At 42.3% G+C, this 23,569-nt stretch overlaps 1 protein-coding gene across 1 annotated transcript in view; it reads right to left on the bottom strand.

Annotated features, from left to right (window-relative positions):
• Positions 1-23,569, bottom strand: part of LOC140739621 (serine/threonine-protein kinase 32A-like) — a 583,208-nt gene that overhangs the window by 15,939 nt on the left and 543,700 nt on the right. Inside the window, exon 12 of the mRNA XM_073068020.1 lies at positions 21,784-21,848. Coding sequence (XP_072924121.1) covers positions 21,784-21,848 — 65 coding nt within the window. The remainder of the gene's footprint in view (positions 1-21,783; positions 21,849-23,569) is intronic.

Raw genomic sequence — 23,569 nt, 5'->3', positions numbered from 1 at the left:
GGATGCCATTACCTTGAAGAAGTCTGCTGGATTGGCAGAAGAGGTTGTTCCAGCCCAAGGGGTTGAGTTTACTTCGGAAGTGAGTTGCCCAGAGAGTAACTGGGAGGATCAGGGGAAGTTAGAATTTGAAAAGGGTATGGGTATTGAAAGCCTGGAAGAGGCCAATGCCCCGTTTGAGTGTGTCCAAGATGGGGGGGCCCGTGGTCCTAAACCTAGTCACGGAGCTCAGAAAAAGTCTGAGGTATTTGACTCGGCTGGACGAGACGGCCGTCCTTTTGGATCAGATAGACTTGGTTTGGGAAAGAAGGTGTCTGTGCTGAAGGGGGTGTTCAGAGTTAAGGTGGAGTTTACGAATGGGGAGATAACTGTTGTTGTGGAGGAGAACGGTAAATCTGTAGTTCCCAAATCGAATGGAAAAAAGTTAAAGTCTAGATTGATGTCTGCGCATCGATTACAGGTTGATTTGGAATGTAAAGGGGCCTCACACGCTATTGTTATTCAGGAAAGCGCTGTGAGGAAGCCGAAATTTAAATGCGGCCGGAGAAAAAGGTTCGAACTAAAACACATCAGCCTGTATGGTCTTGACAAAAGGGTTAACTACCTGAGTAGCATTAAAGAATTGGGCGGAAATTCCCATGATGGACTAGGTTGGGGACATGGAGTTAAGAGAATAACCCTCGTGGAAAGGAAAGGCGGGAGAGTATCTCGCCAAATTACTCAAGTTCCCCATGGGGGGACTCCCCGGGAAAGAGGCGATGGTTAATAGAAATTGTCATTTTTAAACAGCGACGCCGGTTGTACGGGTTTGCGCCCAAAGCCTGTGAATAATAAAGACAACCCCTTTGGAGACCTGCCGGTGAAATACACGACCGAAATGATTAGTATTTGTATAAACTTTTGTAGATGCACCTAAGCTAAGATCACACCTCCTTAGTTGTGTTGCTGAAGAAAATAAATAAAAATAAGGTGGTTAGGTTATTGAGCTGAAGTTTGATGCTACCAGACTTTAGTATGGTACGTGAGGTTAAGATATTAAAGAAAGGGGCACTGTAATTGTTACCTGTTTAGATACTGACTGGAATGTATAACGGTAGTACTCTGTGAAGAGAAAAGCTTGTGTAGTATGTTAGAGTCCAAAAAAAATCCTGTACCAACTTGTTTTTAACCGCTGGTAAAAAAACTTTTAAGAGGGGAGGTGTCATGACCCCAGCTCCCTCCTTTGTGAGAATCGCAAGAGAGAGAGAGAGAGCCTTACGGTTTGGAATGTGGGCTGGTCGCTCAGCAAGACAAAAGCCTTGGACATAGCCATTGTCTTGGGAGACACCTTTGTGAAATAAGGAACTGGCCTACGTGCAAACCCTCAGGGCAATGTGAGATGGGTGATGGGGGAAAGATTGCCTCGCCCCCACCCTGATTGACATCTACAACCCTGCCAGTCCAGATAAAAGGTGGGCTGCCGAGGCGGGGCCTCAGACGCACCAAGGAGACACACGAAGAAGACACGATAGTGCTTCCCGTCGGAGCGGGAAGCCATTCTGAAGGAAGCCACGTGCGTTAGATTCCGGATCGGGAGTCTGTGGCTGGAACCAAAGGACAAACTGTTTTAACTAACAACAGGGATTTGCTTCGCAAAGATGACGGGCAAGTGTTCCTTCTCTCTCTATCCAACACGTGAAATGCCAGCGGTTCCCGAAACGGGGAAGCCTGCAGACTTTGAGTGACTCCTATATTCCATTGGACTCAGTATCCCCTAGACAATGATAGAGCTTATTTTTGATTGATTATTACTATACCTGTGCTTTGGATTGAGTTTTGATGATGTATATGATCTGAATGTTTTGTATTAACCATACGTTTGTGCCCCTTTATAAATAAAACGTTTGAAAATAGTATCAGCAGGCTTCAGCGGACCTCTCTATCTTTGCTGGTAAGTCACCCAGTTACTGGGGAACGTAACAATGTTCCGAACGGACATTCAGAACTACTCTTGTCTATGTTCCCATGTCCTGAGTTTATGTTCCGAACAGACATTTAGAGCTACTCTTGTCTATGTTCCCGCGTCCTGAGTTTATGTTCCGAACAGACATTCAGAGCTACTCTTGTCTACGTTCCCACGTTCTGAGTTTATGTTCCCAATGAACATTCAGAGCTACTCTTGTCTATGTTCCCACGTCCTGAGTTTATGTTCCCAATGAACATTCAGAGCTACTCTTGTCTACATTCCCACGTTCTGAGTTTATGTTCCGAACGGACATTCAGAGCTACTCTTGTCTACGTTCCCGTGTCCTGAGTTTATGTTCCGAATGGACATTCAGAGCTACTCTTGTCTACGTTCCAGTGTCCTGAGTTTATGTTCCCAATGAACATTCAGAGCTACTCTTGTCTACGTTCTGAGTTTTTCCAGTCTAATTCTGAGCTTTTCAAATCGCAAGTACTCAGATTCCCAGCTTTGGAGTCTTGTGTGTCAGGTCTGCCTATCAATTACAAAGTCAACAAATTTAATGACATGCCAGTGATATTAAACCTGTTTCTGATTCTGAACTGAGTGTTTCAAGCAAGCTTATCGATAAAGTTCTTTGATTTAACAAATCTGTATTCAAGTCAATTTTGGAAGAGACCTGCTTCAAAGTTGATATCTGGCTAGACCGTACAAACACACAAGTAAGGTAACCCTATCAAGAGTAAACTACCTCATTTTTAATTTCTTGATGAAAGTCATGGTACAGACAGTGAAAATTGAACTTGCATATCACAAATGAAAGAGCTCTAGAGACAGTCTCCATCCGTCAAATTGACAGTACAGTCTCTGTATCCTAATTACCTCTGGAACATTAATGAAGGGTAACACACTGTGAGCAAGCTCCTTCCAGGATCTTGCCCTAGCTTTCAAGTTTCATGTTTTCAAAGACTCAGGTTTTCAGGCTTTGTCCCGTCTTAAGTGTTCAAGGTTATCAAGCTTCTCAAGTTTTCCTAAGACTTTTCCTAATGTTTCTAAGGTTTTTACAATGTTGAACCCCACTCAAGGACTCCCAAGCCTCCCTCTTGGGGCCCTGCTTGAGGTTTGCTGGTCTCAGTTGAGGTTCCCCTTGGGGTTCCTTGGTCTTTCTGCCTCTTGGGGTCCTCTAGTCTCTCTGCCTTTCGGGACCTTTAGGTCTCTCTACTTCTCAGGGTCACCAGGTCTTTCTGCCTCTTGGGGTCCCCTTGAGTTCTCCATGCCTCCCTCTCGAGTCATCCCTAGATATTGAGTTTTCAGGTCTCTCTGGATCGTCAGGTGCCAGCTATAGGGAGGGTGGTCCTGTAATGTGTTCTTCAGGCCTGTGAGGGGTTCCAGAGAGCATTGGTTTCTGATGTTTTTAGAGCATCTGACTCTTCGTTGTTTAAAGTGAGTTACTAATTGTTTAGAGTTCCTTGTGTTTTTCTCAAGTGACCCGCTCTTTGAAATCCAGTCCCCTGGTGCCTTCTGTTTAAGTTTGATAAGTTTATTTTGATAGGTTCAGGAATTCTGTGTTACTTGTACTACTTAAGCAGATGCCTGATCAGTGCTAATCGCAGGGTCCTAGTTTTGAGAATGTTATGTCTTGCGGGTAAATGTTCCTTTGGAGTTATTGTGAATAAACTTCTGTTGCGGTCTCTACATCAGTGTCTTTTCTCTGCACTTGGGTTCCAATGTTGCCAGTGCACATTGTGACACTATCTGCCTATATCTGTATGCACTTCCTTTTTTTTCCTTAACCAAGGCCTCAATATCTTACGAAAACCAAGGTTCCCTGAATTCTGACAGGCATATGCAAGCTTTGTACTCTCAAAATTTCACTTTTGTAGGTCTCCCACTTACCATGTGCAACTTCGCCAGAACATAGCTTGTCCCAATCCACATTTGCCAGATCGTTTCTGAAGCCATCAAAATTGGCCTTTCTCCAATTTAGAATCTCAGCCTGAGGAGCAGACCTATCCTTTTCCATAATTAACTTGAAACTAATGGCATTATGATCACAAGATGCAAAGTGTTCCATTGTACAATCTTCTGTCACTCCCTAATAGGAAATCAAAGCAACAACATCTCGTTCTGATTGGATGAAGACAATGAGGAAAATTATCATTAAACTCCACCACAGTCCTTCTTATGTGTGACCACAATAGGAGCACAATTTCGCCCATTGAGTCTGCTCATAGCTGATTTTTCTTTCAACTCCATTGTCTCACCTTAAGCCTAATAAAGACCTCATCAATGTGTGCCTTAAAGTCCCTTTTGGCAATGAATTTCAGATTCACCACCCTTTGTCTGAAGAAATTCTTTCTCATCTTAGTTCTAAAAGGAAGTCCCTTTATTCTGAGGCTGTGTCCTCCGATCTTAGGTCTTCTACTTTTGGAAATATCCTCTCCAATATTCACTCTATTCAGGCCTTTCAGTATTCAGTAGATTTCCATGAGATCTCCTTCATCTGGGCCTGTACTTTACTCTGAACTCCATTGAGTATAGGCCCAGATTCATCAAACTTTCTAGGTTACGCCAATCATTTCTAGGATCATTCTTGAGAACCTTCTCTGGAATCTCTCTAAGGCCTTATACAATGGCCCAAATGCAGTCTCACCAATGCCTTACACCCTTGTTAGTATATTTTCCTTAAACCTGGTCCTTAATGATTTACTCAATGAGCCATGGAATGATGCAGAATGGAAACAGACTCTTTGGCTCACTGAATCCACACTGATCAACAAACCCCCATATTAACACTAATCCTGCCCCGACCTGTTTTATTCTCACAACATACCCATCAATTCCCCTCAGATTCTACCACTTATACACTAGGGACAATACACAGCGGCCAACTTACCCACCAGTCTTCATGTCTTTGGAATGTGGGAGGAAAACAGAGCACCTGGAGGAAGCCAATACACATCACACAGACAGCACCAGAGGTCAAGGTTGACTCGGAATTGCTGTAACTGTGAGTTGCAGCTCCAACAGTTGCACTACTGTGAATGTGTTTCTGCAGGGGACACTAAGCCTTTTAATGTGTGCTGCCTGGAGAAAATCACCAGTTGCTAAGCACTCAATCAACTGATGAACAGAAATAAACCACATTTTTGCAGCATCATGTACAATCTCAGAACATCCCACACTTATCACACAAAGCAGTATTCCTGAAGTCTCTCAGTGACAGCCAACAGTCACTGTTGCTAACGTACTGAAGCTTCAGTGAGGTTATTGTCCTGGAGTTTTAGATGTGCCCTTTAGGAAGCAGAAGGACATGAGCAGAGTGTCAGTGGAAAAGCTGGTACAACAGTATTGCTGTTTTCCACAGTAATGCACAAAGTTCATCCTCAGGCCTAGGAGTGGTTTATAACTTCTGAGTAACAGAGATGTCTATTAGGTGCAGTTGTAATGAATGGAGTTTCACGTGAACTAGCCTGTCTCTGACCTTTCTTCTGTGTGCATTAAACCCTTAGATCCTTGATGGTGCAGGAAACTATCAAATATCCTGTAACTGATTCTGCCAGTTATTGCACTTGGCCTGTTGCCCAATTACAATATCTAACTGCCTCCAAAGTGGTTGTTTCTAAGAGATAAAATCCTGTGTGATCACCTCCTGTATATGTATCAAATCTGAGATGAAGCAGATTATGAAACTAAACCACAGGCATTACATATGTAAAATAAAAGTCTGAATGAAATAATTTTTGTGATTAAAAGATATAATTTTCATCATTGCAATGAATGAATAGGAGGATTTTCTTGTGTACCATCAGCAAGTATTGTGTAGATATTAATTTCAGGAATGAATTTCATGGGAGGTGTACAATGTGATAACATTGTTACATTATGTATTAGGTGCTACTGACTGGGGATTCATTTCTGGATATATATATATATATATATATATATATATATATAGACACACACACACACACACACACATGAATGCAAGGGCAGCACTTGACAAAAAAAACCTTAAGGGAGTGAGACTGTTACTAAGAAACCAAATTGTGCCTAAGGTTATTTTGAGATTCCCTTTTCCTTCCACAGATTGCTATTTCAAGCATATTGCGTCACACAGAATTCAGACATGCCAGCACTATGTTTAAAAACAAAATATCCAATGAAAATTTGAGCAAAAATATTCCTCGATGTCTCCAGTTGCAGATATCCAGATTAATAATCTGTGTCCCTTTCTCTACTAATACTATCGAAAACTTGTTTATCACACACAAGAAAAGCATTGAAGGAATTAGCTTCCAATTTTAGCCTCTTGCTATTTCAACTGTTTTGGGGCTGCCTCTTTACTCCTTCCCCAATGGGATACTATTACATCAGTGATGCACCATCAATAACTCACGCTGAGACGTAGGAAGCGAGGTATCGGCTTTTATTGACTGGAAGAATGAACAACACTACATCCTGGGGAATGAGGCAGGGCAACAGGCCACAGTCGCCTTTATACAGGGGTCTGTGGGAGGAGCCACAGGAGCAGTCAGCAGGGGTCTGTGGGAGGAGCCACAGGAGCAGTCCAGACAGGTATATCTAGTTCACCACATTCACCCCCCCTTTGTTTTAAAAAAAAAGTCCCCAAGTATATTTACAGGTTAAGTCTATCAGGTGGTCGAATCTTTCGCTGTGATCTACGTAGCTCCGGCTGCAATTGCACAGGTGCCGGAGGTGGTGATTGCACCGGAGACGGAGAGTGGGCTGGTTCTGGCCCAACTGGAGGTGTCAGGGATCCCTCGCGTGTGTGCGAGGCCCCCGGAATAGAAGCGTACGAGATGCCCGGTACATGAGCGTCGTGAGGAGTCTGGGTGTGGCACGGTGTGCGCGGTGTCACCTCGGGTACAGGGTTCATAGTTACCGTGGAGTGTACAGGGTAGTGGTCTGCTGCTCCAGCGGGCGCCAGGTCGCGGACAGAGACCGTGTCCTCCCGCCCATCAGGCAAGACCACGTAGGCATACTGGGGGTTAGCATGCAGGAGGTGAACCCTCTCGACCAGCGGGGAGTATTTATTACTCCTCACATGTTTACGTAGCAGCACTGGCCCCGGGGATGTCAGCCAAACTGGTAGGGTGGTCCCAGTGACAGACTTCCTGGGAAAAGAGAATAGGCATTCGTGAGGGGTGGCATTAGTGGACGTACACAACAGGGAGCGGATAGAGTGGAGTGCCTCAGGGAGGACCTCCTGCCATCGGGAGACTGGCAACCCTTTTGACTTAAAGGCTAAAAGTGTGGCCTTCCACACTGTGGCATTCTCCCTCTCCACCTGTCCATTCCCCCGGGGATTATAACTCGTGGTTCGACTAGTAGCAATGCCCCTAGCTAGCAGGAACCGGCGCAACTCGTCACTCATAAAGGAGGACCCTCTATCACTGTGGATATAGCAGGGATATCCAAACAGAGTGAAGAGCTGGCGCAGGGCTTTTATGACGGACGTGGTAGTAGTGTCGGGGCAGGGAATGGCAAAGGGGAATCGCGAGTACTCATCAATAATACTGAGAAAATAGACATTGCGGTCGGTGGAGGGAAGGGGGCCCTTAAAGTCAACACTCAGTCGTTCAAAAGGGCGGGTGGCCTTGACAAGCTGCGCAGTGTCAGGACGGTAGAAGTGCGGTTTGCACTCAGCGCAGATCTGGCAGTCCCTGGTCATCGTCCTGATGTCCTCCAGGGAGTACGGCAGGTTCCGGGCTTTAAGGAAATGGTAAAATCGGGCGACCCCCGGATGGCAAAGGTGTGCATGAAGGGCATACAGCTGGTCGAACTGTGCGCTAGCACACGTTCCCCGGGATAGGGCATCAGAGGGTTCATTGAGTCTGCCAGGCCGGTACAGGATATCATAATTGTAGGTGGAGAGTTCTATTCTCCACCGCAAAATTTTATCATTTTTGATTTTGCCCCGCTGTTGGTTGCTGAACATGAATGCAACCGAGCGCTGGTCGGTCAGCAAGGTGAACCTTTTGCCGGCGAGATAGTGCCTCCAGTGCCTAATAGCTTCCACTATGGCCTGGGCTTCTTTCTCCACCGCGGAGTGCCGAAGTTCAGAGCCTTGAAGGGTACGAGAAAAAAATGCCACTGGTCTGCCTTCCTGATTGAGGGTAGCAGCCAGCGCGAAGTCAGAGGCGTCACTCTCTACTTGGAAGGGAATGGTCTCGTCCACCGCATGCATCGTTGCTTTGGCAATGTCCCCTTTAATGCAGCTGAAGGCCGCGCAGGCCTTGGCAGAGAGGGGAAAAGTGGTAGACTTGACCAGGGGGCGGGCCTTGTCTGCGTAATGGGGGACCCATTGGGCGCAATAGGAAAAAAAACCCAGGCACCGCTGGAGGGCTTTGAGAGTGGTGGGAAGAGGGAGTTCTAACAGGGGACGCATACGGTCAGGATCAGGGCCAATGACATAACCCACGACATAACCCAAGGATAGCGAGTCGGGTGGTTCTGAACACACACTTGTCCCTGTTATAAGTAAGGTTCAAAGCTTCGGCCACTTGGAAAAATCGTTGTAGGTTGGCGTCGTGATCCGACCAGTCGCGACCACAGATGGTGATGTTATCTAGATAGGGAAATGTGGCCTTCAGTTTGTACTGGTCCACCATCCGGTCCATCTCCCTCTGGAAGACTGAGACACCATTTGTGACACCAAATGGGACGCGCAGGAAGTGATAGAGCCTGCCACCTGCCTCGAAGGCGGTGTAGGGGCGGTCCTCTGGGCGGATGGGGAGCTGGTGATAAGCGGATTTCAGATCTATCGTTGAGTACACCTTGTACTGAGCTATCTGGTTGACCATATCCGCGATGCGGGGTAGGGGGTACGTGTCAAGCTGCGTGAACCTATTGATGGTCTGACTATAGTCCACAACCATCCTATTTTTCTGCCCAGTCCGAACAACAACCACCTGGGACCGCCAAGGGCTTGTGCTTGGCTCAATGATCCCCTCGCAGTCACAAGTCCGCACGAGTGCCTGTAGAGCTCGGAAAAATTCAGCAGTCGACTCCGTAGGCCACTGTTTTCGGGTGGCCAAGCGATGTCTGGCATAGACGGTGTTCACCGGCCGCAGGTACTGTCTTTTGAGGGCGTCAAGCGCCCCTTCGTAGGTCGAGAGGTCCCTGATGAATGAATAAACTTTTGGGGTGACTCTCGAGAGGAGAAGTCTGTGCCTAACAGCGGGGTCAGTTGCACGAACCTCCTCCAAGTATGATTGGAAGCATGCAAGCCAGAGTTCAAAGGCAAGACCTGCTTCAGGGTCCTGGGGGTCCAAATCCAAATGTTCCGGGCGTAAAACGGTTTCCATGCTTTAACTTCCAGTCAATAAAATTGATGCTCCATCAATAACTCACGCTGAGACGTAGGAAGCGAGGTATCGGCTTTTATTGACTGGAAGAATGAACAACACTACATCCTGGGGAATGAGGCAGGGCAACAGGCCACAGTCGCCTTTATACAGGGGTCTGTGGGAGGAGCCACAGGAGCAGTCCAGACAGGTATATCTAGTTCACCACAATCAGTAGTGTCATTCCACCAAGGAATGTGTTGTCATTCAAGGTTAGAACAGCTGCAAAGGACAAGTTCACAGCAGCAGACAGGAAAATGTAAGTTTACATACACCAGAATACTGATGTGTTGCCTCTGGCAGCAAGTTCTGGCCTAATACTTTCTAATGATTTTAGGGCTGAAACACTAGTTAGGATAAACCAATGTTTAACATCAATTTTGAAATATAATGATATAGTTTGCAACAAGGCACCATTCAGCAGCGTGATGGAATACTCTCCACTTAGCTGGATGTGCAGTTCCACCAATTCTCAAGAATCTGATAGGATAAAGCAATCCAATTGATTATATTCATTCACTACCCTAAATACTCATCCTTCTACCACAGTGTACCATCTACACAATGCACTAGGGCTACTGACAGCAATTTCCAACACTGAACCACCAAGAGGAGCCAGGGAACATCCACTTGCTGGTTCCCATCTTGCCAGCAGTGGTGGTGGAAGCGGATACAATTGGGTCTTTTAGGAGCCTCTTAGATAGGCACATGGAGCTTAGAAAATGGGCTATGCAGGTGGGAAATTCTGTGCAGTTTCTAGAGTAGGTTACATGGTCAGCACAACATTGTGGGCTGAAGGACTTATAATGTGCTGTAGATTTCTATGTTCTATAAGATGCACACAACCCTATTGCTCACCAGTCTTTCACTGTCACTGGTGTGGGAACTCCCTATGGGAGCATGTTAATCTGAAAGATTGCAGCAGCCCAATAAGGCAGTTTCAATAATGGGTATTGACTACTGACCTTACCAATGACGCCAAGAATGAATGTCAAAAAGTCCAACAAAAATAAGCAACTTTGTAGGTGAAAGGCACATCCAGAGATACAACACTGCTCAAAAATATTCCATTAAAGTGATTTTCACTTCACATTGCAGTACTCAAGACACATCATCTTCCAAATGGGATTTACATACTATGCACAAGTAAATTGGTTCTGTCAGCAGGACTTGACCCCCAAGCTGTCAAGCTGATCAACATCTCCACCCATTAACACACACCACCACCTTCCACTACCACTATAAGTTATGCGTAACTTCATGTACATAAAATCAAACTACAGTATGTATATGTCAGTTACTGGTACATTTTGTTTTAAATTATTACTTTTATATCTATATTCACCATGTTTTTATGTTCTTCATGCTTATTGTGTTTTAATGTGCTTTTGGATCTGGAGTAACAATCATTTTGTTCTCCTTTACACTCGTGTTCTGAAGAATGACAATAAACAATCTTGAACACCTCCCACTCTTGCTTTCAGTTCAACAGAATCTTTGGAAACACTTGTATATTTTCCATCTGAAAATCCTGTAAAACCAAGTGATAGAAGTTGAACCAGATGGCTTTTCACTTCTAGCAATCCCTGCTTTCAAGAGACTTGGGCTTGATGTTGAATTAAGAATTTACTGTTAGATCCTGATGTTGTTGTAGTAGTAGTAGTAGTAGTAGTAGTAGTAATAATAATAATAACTTACTTATAGAGCAGTTACTTTTCTCTTGTAGCCTCTCCCACATGGAAGCACATTTATCAGCAGGAAGGACCACAACTGGCTCCTTGCCATATCAGATACTAATTGCTATTTACTACTATCTGCTTATATAATGCTCTAAGTGTTTGCAAAGGATAGTGATGGATCTTCTGCACAAAGCAGATGACCAGATCTGGTTACTTTAATGGGTGTTCTTCTTAGAGTGCAAAGGGAGAGTGAGAGGAGGACATACAGTTCACATGGTCCTGTGTAGCCAGACTTCTCCCACCTATCCCTTTGTGGGAAGAAGTGGATGAAACTATTGCAGCACCATAAATACAACGTCACTAAAGTATGGCACCAGCTACATGCCCTGCACAACAGCCACGAGATGTGCGCCAGCAGATGGGGGTTCTATTCCATAAGACCATCAAACATAGGAACAGAATTAGGCCATTTGGCCCATTGAGTCTGCTCCGCCATTTGATCATGGCTGATACATTTCCCTCTCACCCCATATTCCTGCCTTCTCCCTGTAATCTTTCTTGTCCTGACTAATCAAGAACCTATCAACTCCTGCTTTAAATATACTCAATTAGCTGTCCTTCACTGCTGCCTGTGGCAACAAATTCCACAAATTAACCACACTCTGGCTAAAGAAATTCCTCCTTATCTCCGTTATAAATGGATATTGCTCTATTCTGAGGCTATGCGTGCTAGTCTTAAACTCCCCTATGATAGGAAACATCCTCTTCACATCCATTCTATCTAGGCCTTTCAACATTCAATAGGTTTCAATAAGAATGTCTTCCCCCACCCGGTCATTTTTCTAAATTCCAGCAAGTAAAGGTAGAGAACCATCAATTGGTATTCATACAAAAAACCACTATCAGCACATCCTTTCTTAAATAAGAGGCCAAAATTGCTCACAATACACCAAGTGAGGCCTCACCATTGCCTTATAAAGCCTCAATATTAAATGCTTGTTTTTACATTCTAGTCCTCTCAAAATGAATACTAACATTGCATTTTCCTTCCTCACCACTGACTCAACCTGCAAATTAACCTTTAGAGAATCCTACGTCAGGACTCGCATTCACAACCCTCCAATGCTCTGCAACCTCTCCCGTCCCCATTGATGATGCAAAGATCATTGCCAGAGGCTCAGCAATCTCTTCCCTCACCTCCCACAGTAACCTGGGGTACATGTCATCCAGTCCTGGCTACTTATCCAACTCGATGCTTTCCAAAAGTTCCAGCACATCCTTTTTCTTAATATCTACATGCTAAGCTTTTCAGTCTGCTGAAATTCATCACTACAATCATCAAGAACCTTTTCCATAGTGAATACTGAAGTAAAGTATTCATTAAGTACCTCTGCTATTTCCGCAAGTTCCATACACACTTTCTCACGGTCACACTTGATAGGTCTTATTCTTTCACGTCTTATCCCCTTGCTCTTCACATACTTGTAGAATGCCTTGGGGTTTTCCTTAATTCTGCCCGCCAAGGCCTTCTCATGGCCCCTTCTGGCTCTCCTAATTTCCTTCATAAGCTCCTTCCTACTAGCCTTATAATCTTCTAGATCTCTAACATTACCTAGCTCTCTGAACCTTTTGTAAGCTTTTCCTTTCTTATTAACTACATTTATTACAGCCTTTGTATACCACGGTTCATGTACCCTACCATAATTTCCCTGTCTCATTGGAACGTACCTATACAGAACTCTGCACAAATACCCCTAAATATTTGCCACATTTCTTCTGTACTTTTCCTTGAGAACATCTGTTTCCAATTTAAGCTTCCAATTTCCTGCCTGATAGCCTCATAATTCCCCTCACGCCAAATAAACACTTTTCTAACTTGTCTGTTCCTATCTCTCTCCAATGCTATTGTAAAGGAGACAGAATTATGATCATTATCTCCAAAATGCTCTTCCACTGAGAGATCTGACACCTAACCAGGTTCATTTACCAAATCAAGTACAGCTTCTCCTCTTGTAGGCTTATCTACATATTGTGTCAAGACACCTTCCTGAACACATCTAACAAACTCCACTCCATCTAAACCCCTTGCTCTAGGGAGATGCCAATCGATATTTGAGAAATTAAAATCTCCCATCACGACAACTCTGTTATTATTACACCTTTCCAGGATCTGTTTTCCTTGCTGCTCCTTGATATCTGTGTTACTATTGGGCGGCCTATAAAAAACACCCAGCAAAGTTATTGACCCTTTTCTGTCCCTAATCGCCACTCATAGAGACTCTGTAGAAAATCCCTCCATGGCATCCACCTTTTCTGCAGCCTTGACACTATCTCTGATCAACAGTGCCACACCCCCCACCACTTTTACCTCCCTCCCTGTCCTTTCTGAAACATCTAAAACCCAGCACTTGAGGTAACCATTCCTGTCCCTGTTCCATCCAAGTCTCTCCAAGCCACCACATCATATCTCCAAGTACTGATCCACGCTCTAAGCTCATCCGCTTTGTTCACAACACTCCTTGCGTTAAAATAGACACATCTCAAACCTTCGGTCTGAACGCATCCCTTCTCTATCACCTACTTACCCTCACACAATGTTTCCTGGCTTTCTCTATTTGTGAGCCAGCCGCTTCTTCCCCAGTCTCTTCAGTTTGGTTCCCACCCCACCAAACAATTCTAGTTTAAACTCTCCCCAGCCCCTTAGCAAACCTCCCTGCCAGGATATTGGTCCCACTGGGATTCAAGTGCAACCCATCCTTTTAGTACAGGTCACACCTGCACCAAAAGAGGTCCCAATCATCTAGAAATCTGAATCCCTGCCCCCTGCTCCAATCCCTCAGCCATGCATTTATCCCCCACCTCATTCTATTCCTATACTCACTGTCGCGTGGCACAGGCTGTAATCCCGAGATTACTACCTTTGAGGTCCTGCTTCTCAACTTCCTTCCTAACTCCCTGTAGTCTGTTTTCAGGACCTCTTCTCTTTTCCTACCTATGTCATTAGTACCAATATGTACCACAACCTCTGCCTGTTCTCCCTCCCACTGCAGGGTATGTTGGACGCAATCTGAAACATCCCGGACCCTGGCATCTGGGAAGCAAACTACCATCCGATTTTCTTTCCTGCGTCCACAGAATCGCCTGTCCGACCCCCTAACTATAGAGCCCCCTAGCACCCTTTCCCTACCCTTCTGAGCCACAGGACTCTGTGCTAGAGGCACGGCCACTGTTGCTACCCCAAGGTAGGCTGTCCCCCCCCAACTGTACTCAAACAGGATTACTTATTGTCAAGGGGATACAGTCACAGGGGTACTCTCTAGTACCTGACTCTTCCCCTTTCCCCTCCTGACTGTAACTCCTCTCTATCAGCTGCTCGCTCTCCCTGACCAGGTGAAGGTCATCGAGCTGCATTTCCTTTTTTTGGTAATTTACTTTATTATTGAAGTTCATCAAACATTTCCATAAGATGTATTTCAGACATTGTACATATATATCATATAATCATATATATCACAAATCTCCACAAAGTATTTATCTGAGGTATACACTTATAGAAAAGAGTGGAAAGAAAAAACAAGCAAAAGGAAAGAACTATGTACAAGTAGGGAGTGATCTTATTTTTTTTTTTACAACAGATTCATTGATTTGTGAGAATAAAATCAGGCCTGAGGCATTGTGTAGTTAAACCATTTTTCCCAGTATGAATCAAATTGTTCCAGCTTATGATTAACAGATGCTGTTATCTTCTCCATTTTGTAAATGTCCATTGTAATTTCCATCCACGTATTTAAAGTTGGGCTCTCCTGTGATAACCATTTCCTAGTAAGAGTCTTTTTACCAGCCACCAACAGTATATTCATTAAATATTTATCTCTTTTCTACCATTCTTGAGGTATATATCCAAAATATATGGTCTTACTCTCTAAGGGTATTTCATATTTAAAGATGTCTTGTAGGGCATTGTGTATCCCCCTCCAATAGTTTTTGATAACAGGGCAGTCCCAAAAAATATGATAATGATTTGCATTTTGATTTCCACAATTTCTCCAGCAAACAGGGAGATTACTATCATAATGGGATTTATGAGAGGGTGTAATAAAATACCTTATCAAGTTTTTCCATCCAAACTCCCTCCATTTCTGTGAATTGGTACACTTCCATTGATACCTCCATATTGTTGTCCATTCTTCCTCAGATATAATTATCCCTCCTTCCTTCTCTCATTTTGTTTTAATGTATGAAGTCAAATGTGTTTTAAGATTTGACAACTCCTTATACATCTTGAAATGATTCTACTACCATTATCTGAATTATATGCTTTTCTAAAGAGCTCTATCAAGCATGTTTTTGCCTTGGTTACATTTTTAAGCGTCTTATTAACATATTGTCACATCTCTAAATACCGATAAAAATCTTGTTTTTCTAATAAGTGTTTCTCTTTAAGCATTTCAAAACTGCACAGCGTTCCTTCTTTCATTATGTTGCAAAGAACTGTTCTTCCTTTAGCTGTCCAGTCCTTAAATCTAGCATCCAATATATTTGGTGTAAAATCCAAGTTATATGCACACCATTTAAGAATTGCAATATCTCCCTCTAGATTATATTCTTTTATAGTAGTTTTCCATATTTTAAGAGTCAATTTCACCCATGGGTTATCAATAGTATTTATGTACCTTTGCAGGTTGTTATCAGCCAAAATTGCTTGTATGGGGATGGGAAGTACCCGCTCCTCAATGTTTTTCCATTGAGCGTCATATGATGGGTTGCACCAACATATCACAGCTCTCAACTGTGCTGCAAAATAATAATCTCTAGGAGAAGGTAGGCCCATCCCCCCCTTTTTCTTTGCTAATTGCAAAGTTTTGAGACGAACTCTAGGTCTTTTACCCTGCCAAATATACCTTGAGAGCATCTTGTTCCATTCATTGAATTGATTTTGATTAATCTCTATTGGTAGGGTCTGAAAGAGATATAACAGTCTGGGCAGTATATTCATTTTAATAGACTCAATCCTTGAACTCAGACTGAAAAAAGGAATCAGGTTCCATCTTGTCACATCTTCCTTAATTTTTTTATATAAAGGTTGATAATTACATTCTGATAATTTTTGCCAAATCTTTTGGCATAATGATGCCCAAATATTTGAAAGACTCTGTATGCCATGCCCAGGGGTATCGACTTTCAATTTCTCTTGGTGGGCTATAGTAATATGAAAGTAATTGGGTTTTATTTATGTTGATCTTGTATCCTGATAATTGACCATATTGTTCAAAGGATTGCATCAATTTAGGTAAAGAGTATGTTGGTTGCCCTAGGTAGATCAAAATGTCATCCGCATAACAAGCCAATTTATGCTCTGTCCCTTTAATAGTAATTCCCCTGATATCTTTATTTTGTCTGATGTATTGAACTAATGGTTCCAGATATAACTCGAAGAGTAGTGGTGACCATGCACAACCCTGTCTCGTGCCCCTTTCCAGGGTAAGACTATTTAATAAATATCCATTGATTTTAATCCTAGCAGTAGGATTGTCATATAGTGTCTGTATAGCTTTAATAATTATGTCTTGGAAACCAAATCTATGTAAAACTCTGTAAAGAAAATTCCATTTAACCAAAACAAATGCTTTTTCAGCGTCCACGCTTATCACTATTGCTTCGATTTTATTTTTTTGTATACGATCCATAATATGAAGTGTCTTGTGTCTGGCGTTGTCGTATAAAACCTGTCTGATCATTATGTATCAGTATGGGTAGAAACTCCTCTAATCGTTTGGCCATGATGGAGGTAAATAACCGATAATCTACATTAAGAATGGATATTGGTCTAAATGACCCGCATTCCATTTTATCCTTGCCTTCTTTCGGTTTAGCTGAGATTATCACTTCCTTCCAACTGGGTGGCATTTGTGCCTTTTTTAGAGCCCAGTTCAGTGTGGGGGGTAAAACAGGAATTAACTCATTTTTAAATTCTCTGCCATATACCCATCTGATCCTGGTGACTTGCTTAATTTAAGCCTACTAATTGCAGCTTTTAGTTCAACTACAGTTATGTCAGCATTCATTGTTCTATTTTGTTCTTCGCTTAAAGTGGGTAACTCTAGAGAATTCAAGAAGGTGTCAATTTGGGTTATGCTTCCCCCTGGAACTTTGGAATATAGAGTTTTGTAAAACATTTCAAAAACTTCTTGAATTTCACTTAGCTTATTTTTTATCACTGTCGTTCTTGGGTCCCTAATTCTATGAATTGTATTTTCTGCTATCTTTTTTTTCAGTTTCCACGCCGGTATTTTCATAGATTTCGATCCACTTTCATAATGTCTCTGTTTCAGAAACATTAAGTTTTTCCTGATTTCTTGCATAGCCAAATAAAATGGGAGGTGAAACCTCTCCATTATCATTAAATTCTAAGTAGAGACCAATTTCTTTTTTAATTTGTTCCTTAAAGTATGGATCATTGAATAGACTAGAATTTAGTTTCCAAATAGTATTCTTTGGTTGTAGGTCAAAATCAACAGATAAATATATAGGTGCATGGTCACTTACATCTATTGTCCCAAATCCACAGGTGTTTATTTTGTCTTTGTCTTTTCCAAATGTTATGAAATAGTCTATTCTTGCATATACAGAATGGGGAGCAGAATAATGAGTGTAATCCCTTCTGTCAGGGAAAAGGTCCCTCCATATATCAATTAAACCAACATCCTCAAAAAGTGTATTAACTTTCTTATGTAAAGATTTTGTTTCATAGGTTTTTCTATTGGAAGAGTCTAAGTTTGGTTGTAATTGTAAATTTAAGTCTCCCCCACATATCAGGAGACCTTCTGTTTCCGTTACCATAATATCAGTAATTTTCTGAAAGAACCCAATATCACTTCCTGGGGGTGTGTATATATTCAACAGAGTAACTGAATTGCCGTCTATATTCCCCCTTACCAGAATATATCTGCCTTCTTTATCTCCCAGTTCGAATACTTTTTCAAAATTTAGCTTACTTGAGATAAGAATTGCAACTCCTCTCCTATGTCCTGATTTATATGAGGAGAAAAACAGAGAAAAACCGTGGTACTTCTGCTTCCATTTAGCTTCTCAACATTTTTAAAGTTAGCCAAACCTTATGGCTCTTCTGAAGGGGGTGAGGACTGTCTTTGGGAAACTCCCGGTCTCTTCCTGATATATTTCTTTTGGCCTCCTCCCGTCTCCTGCCTTCTCGATTCTCGCATTATTTCCCAAGTGGAGCGGGATAATTCCTCAACCAGGCTTTCCCTCGCTTTGGTCATGCAGACGGGCAACCCTCTGGCCTTCATGTCTGTAGTTGCCGTTTCCACTGTCTGGTACAACCGTGTCCCGTTGTCATAAAACACTCAAAGCTTAGCAGGGTATGGAGTTTGAAATCTAATCTTATTTTGCTTTAGTACTCACTTTACTTCAGAGTATTCTTTGCATTTCTGGAGGATTTGTTGGTCGAAATATATTAATTTATCCTCCAAAAACACTCTCTTCTTACCTCAGGCCTTTTGTAGAATCTCCGCCTTGGTGCTGTACTGAAGGAATTTAATTATTATTGAGCGTGGCTTTCTATCCCGGGTAGGTTTCAGGACAAGTGTGCGGTGGGCTCTTTCGATTTCCAGCTCCATAGCCAAGGGAAGCTCCAGCGTGTCCCGCAGTAACTTTCCGACAAACACCATCACAGACGAGCCCTCAGCTCCTTCGGGAACGTTGTAGATTCTGATATTTTTCCGCTGTGATCTTCCCTCCAGGTCAAGCAGTTTACCTTCTTGGTGAAATAATATTTTTATTGTCTTACTCAGTATCCGTTCCATGTTTTGAACGTGATCTTCCATCTTCTCAATTCGAGTCTCTGCCACCGCTATTTTTTGATTGATGCTGGCGAGCTCTGACTTAATATCATGGAGCTGCTGCTTTATATCTTTCTGGACCTCCATTATTTCTTTCAGGATTTCGAAAATATTCGCTGCTTCACCTGAACGAGGTCCAGCGTCCGCCTCGCTAGCACGCGGTTGGGTAGGAGAGCCGCTCGCTGCACTCCTCTCGGCCGCAGGCTCCGCATTGTCGCTTTTTAAATTTCCATTCATTTTCCCCATTCTTGTCCCTCTTTTCAGTTCAAATATTTTTTGAAAAATATTATATTTGATGGGTTAACGGGGCTTAATACGCATTTTTCTGGAGGAGCTAGTGACTTAAGCTGCCATTCTTGACGATGACATCACCGGAAAACCCTCGAGCTGCATTTCCAGTTTCCTAACTTCCCTTAGGAGCTGCAGCTCGACACACCGGGTGCAGATATGGTCGTCTGGGAGGCTGGGAGACTCCAGGACCTCCCACATCTGACACCAAGCACAGAAAACTGGCCTCACACAGAGACCTTTCAGTTTCCTAAGAACCTTCTCTCTAGTAATAGTAACTTCATTCACTTCTGCCTCCTGATGCTTGTGAACTTCCAGCATACTGCTAGTGTATTCCACAGTGAAGAATGATGAAGACGTCTTCAGTTCGTCCTCCATTTCCTTGTCCCTCATTACTACCCCTCCAGTGGGTTCCATCCCAAGGGTTATTTTGCCTCAATTCCCTTATCAAAACCAGTTCAATCCAGTCCAGAATAGTGGATCCCCTCGAGCTGCTCTTGTAGGCATTCTACAAATGTCCCCTCTGGGTATCCAGCATCAAACTAATTTTCCCAATCTACCTCCATATTGAAATCTCCATAATTACCGTAACATTGTCCTTTTGAATTCCTGTCCTATTTCCCATTGTAATTTGGACCCATATCCTGGCTACTGTTCAAAGGTCTGTATATAACTCCTATAAGCGTCTTTTTAACCTTCGGCCCACAATGTTGTTCCAACTATGTAACCTACTCTAGAAACTGCCTAGCATTACCCTACCACATAGCCCTCTATTTTTCTAAGCTCCATGTACCTATCTAAGAGTCTCTTAAAAGACCCTATTGTATCTACCACCTTCGCTGGCCATGCATTCCATGCACCCACCACTCTCTGTGTGAAAAATTACCCTTGACATCCCCCTTGTACCTGCGTCCAAGCACCTTAAAACTGTGTCCTCTCACGTTAGCCATTTCAGCCCTGGGAAAAAGCCTCTGGCTATCCACACAATCAATGCCTCTCATCATCTTGTACACCTCTATCAGGTCACCTCTCATCCTCTGTTGCTCCAAGGAGAAAATGCCAAGTTCACTCAACCTATTCTCATAAGGCGTGCTCTCCAATCTAGGCAACATCCTTGTAGATCTCCTTTGCACCCTCTCTACAGTATCTACATCCTTCCTGTAATGAGGTGACTGGAACTGAACACAGTATTCCAAGTGGAGTCTTCAACCAAGTTTAATGGAAGAATATGTATTATGAGAAGCAGCGTTCCTAGTACCAAGCCCTGGAGAACTCTACTGCACAGTTCTCTCCATTCTGAAAATCATCCTTCAACTGCCTATTATTTCCTGCTGCAAAATCCCTCTTTTATAGACCTTTATATTAACGACTTGTCATACTTCAGCACCAATCAAGAACCTTTTGGAAGACTACACATTCCTCACTGGCCCTCTATTATTTTATTAACAAGTTCTATGGTACATCATCATGACTTGCTTTTAATAAATGTATCCTGGGTTCCCTGATGTGGGCAATTGTCATTGCTTCTAGAATTTGCTTCAAACAAAGCTTAAAATGACTGGTTTGTAGTTACAGGGCTTATTTCTACATTTCTTCTTGAGCAAGAGTATAATATTTTCAGTTTTCCAGTAAAAAGTAAAAGGAAGTAGAAGCAGGAGGAGGCCACTTGGCCCCACAAGCCTGTCCTACCTTTCTACATGAACATGTTACCCTCATCTGCCCAGGCCTTAACTCTTCTTCTGTGCCATTTCATCATAGCCCTGAATTCCATAATCTAAGTAAGTGTAAGTTAGTATCCTCCACCTATTCAAGTAACTTCAGTGATCCAGCTTCCATAACCACCAGGATAAGGAATTCCAGAGATTCACCTCCTTCTGAGAGGAAGAAGCGCTGAGTCTACAGATGTTGGGAAGATTATGGCCAGGGCTTCTGTAGTTTTCTGCTTTATTTCTTCATCAAAATGCCCTGCATCCTATCTGGACCAGGTAATATCCACGTTAAATGCTGCCAGCCTGTTAGATTTCAGCTCATTTTTCTTTGCTGAGACTCCAACAGCATCATTTTCAGTAAAAATAGATGTCTTAGTACCTGAGGCAACCAAGACTTGGTTGATCTGTTGGTAATATCACTCAACAATATCACAAGAGTCCATTCCCACAATCCCTCATATAACCTTTCCTCTGCTGTTGACCATCACTGCTTCCATATGGTCACAATGCAGCAAAAAAAAACCAACATGGAGTCAATTGAAAAACATTTTATATGTCAATTTACAGTGAATTAACAGATGTCTCCTTTCTGCAGCCACACTAGTAAGGAAAATGGAATTTGAATGAGTACTAACTACACATCATAACAACCAATGAAGAGTTGGAAGATCTTCTGAAAAGAAAGTTGCATGGAAGTAAAGCAAGAAGTAAGATAATTGATACAAAGAATTCATTTTTGCTCAGAGAGGAAAAATGTAACTGTTTGTAACTGCAGCATTATAGCAAGAAAATGAGAGGAAGAATGCTCATAGCTCTGAACAAAGTCCAAGCACATCATTCTGTAAGATCAAGGTGAACTGTACATTAACAAATTATTATATTATTAATAAACATAAAAATTATGCTCAAACCATTGCACTGCAAACAGAGTTGACTTACCTCTCTCTGTTAAACACAATAAATTCCTTTTGCACTGTGTCCAGATGTTGCTGCAGGTGTTGGTTCTTCAGGTATTTAACCAGTGCATGATGCGAGAGGAATTGAAAATACAAATAAGATCATTGTGAGATATCATAATTCATTACTTTGTTCTTTCTATGTTAGACATCACATTCAAATCCAGCTTCTGTTAAAATGGACCACTGCAAACAGACAGCTTCATAGCCTGAGTCATGATCTGAGTTCACATGCCTATTTCTTTGGAGATGGATCTTGTAAAAGTTTCCTTACGCAATTGTCTGGACTCACATACTAAAACATTCCTGCCCTGATAGTTCTGTAATCTTGTGCTCCATGAACAAATTATTTTATACTTTATGTTACCCATCCCACTTACAGTGGAACCCTGTGACAGCCCTTCATTAAAAGAGTTTCGGGGGTAGAATTGCAAGGAAGTAACATTCTCGATGTACTTCCTGAAAGTCTGACCTTTGCTGCTTCCCTAAATTTCTTCATCCATCTGTAGGCAGTTCTAATGTCAGCAGCCTAGATCCAGAACTCTGGAATTTCCTCCCTAAATCCCTCCCAGTTAACTTAAATTTATGTTAATTTATGTTTGTCCCATTTTATCATGTACTAAGCTGCTACAAAAGAACCTAATTTTCCTAGCATCTAAACCATCTGTATTTGAGGCATTCTGGGGCTGACAGTTCACCCAAGCTTTCCTGGCAGCCAGCTCTACTTATTGTTCTTGTTTGAAAATGTATTTGTGGAATTATGGTGAGATGTTCAAGTTCATTTATTTTTACATTTTACACTGGGTGATACAGTTATTCACGTGTGTTTGTGAATCACTATGACTGTAACCAAGGTGTGTGATGATCACCTTCCCCATCTGTATGTGACTGAGTGGGCTCTCACTGAGTGCTGGTGCTCTGTTATTGTGCTTGTTGAAATAAAAACAGCAGTTGAAATAGATGAGCTCTTTTCGTCTGTCATCATGGACTGAATGTTCGTCACAGTTTTATTACTGTGTCAACAATAAACTTGAACCTGAATTGAATTTCTCTACCTCATCTCACTTCATTCTCCTCGGAGACATTCTTCAAATCTATTTCCTTAACCAATGATTTGATTCACTATCCTAATAACTCCTTTCAATCTTTATTTGTCTTTAGTTAAATGTATTTTATGATGTTAAAATAAGGTTGCATTTCTACAGCTACCTCACAACCTTAGATAGCCTGAAAGAGATGGACAGCCAATGAGAGATTTGGAAATGCAGTAACCGCATAATGTAAGATGCACACAGTCAGTTTACAGAGTCTCATAAAAAAAAAGTGGAATAACATGAGAAGTATGTATGTTTATTGAGGGATAATGATGAGGATGTTGTTAAAGATATTTAATATAAGCTTTTAACAGATATTTTAACAGTGGTGTAAAATATCCTGAAAAATCTAAATATCACAGCTCCCACCCATTTCTTCCTCTGTTATGCTTTGTAGTCTATTATTTAATTCCTTATTTTGTCTCAACCTCCTCAACAAGCTTGCTCATCTCAAGGAAAAGAGAGATGGCACTTATGGCCTACTTCTGACTTACCAAAGGTCTAATATTGAACAAAACACATTAATCAGTTTTGACAATCCTGACAATCAAGGATTACCTTGAGATTTCACGTTAATAGGGTTACTTCAGAAAATAAACAGAGAAAATTATTATGGTCTGTTCAGATGAAGGGTATTGGGGTTGAATTAGGGCAGGAGAGGGGAAAGACTGAAAT

Source organism: Hemitrygon akajei, chromosome 15, assembly GCF_048418815.1.
Source record: "Hemitrygon akajei chromosome 15, sHemAka1.3, whole genome shotgun sequence".
Lineage (NCBI taxonomy): Eukaryota > Metazoa > Chordata > Chondrichthyes > Myliobatiformes > Dasyatidae > Hemitrygon > Hemitrygon akajei.
Note: the sequence above shows the minus strand (reverse complement) of the source record. Positions and strands in the feature narration are given on the sequence as shown.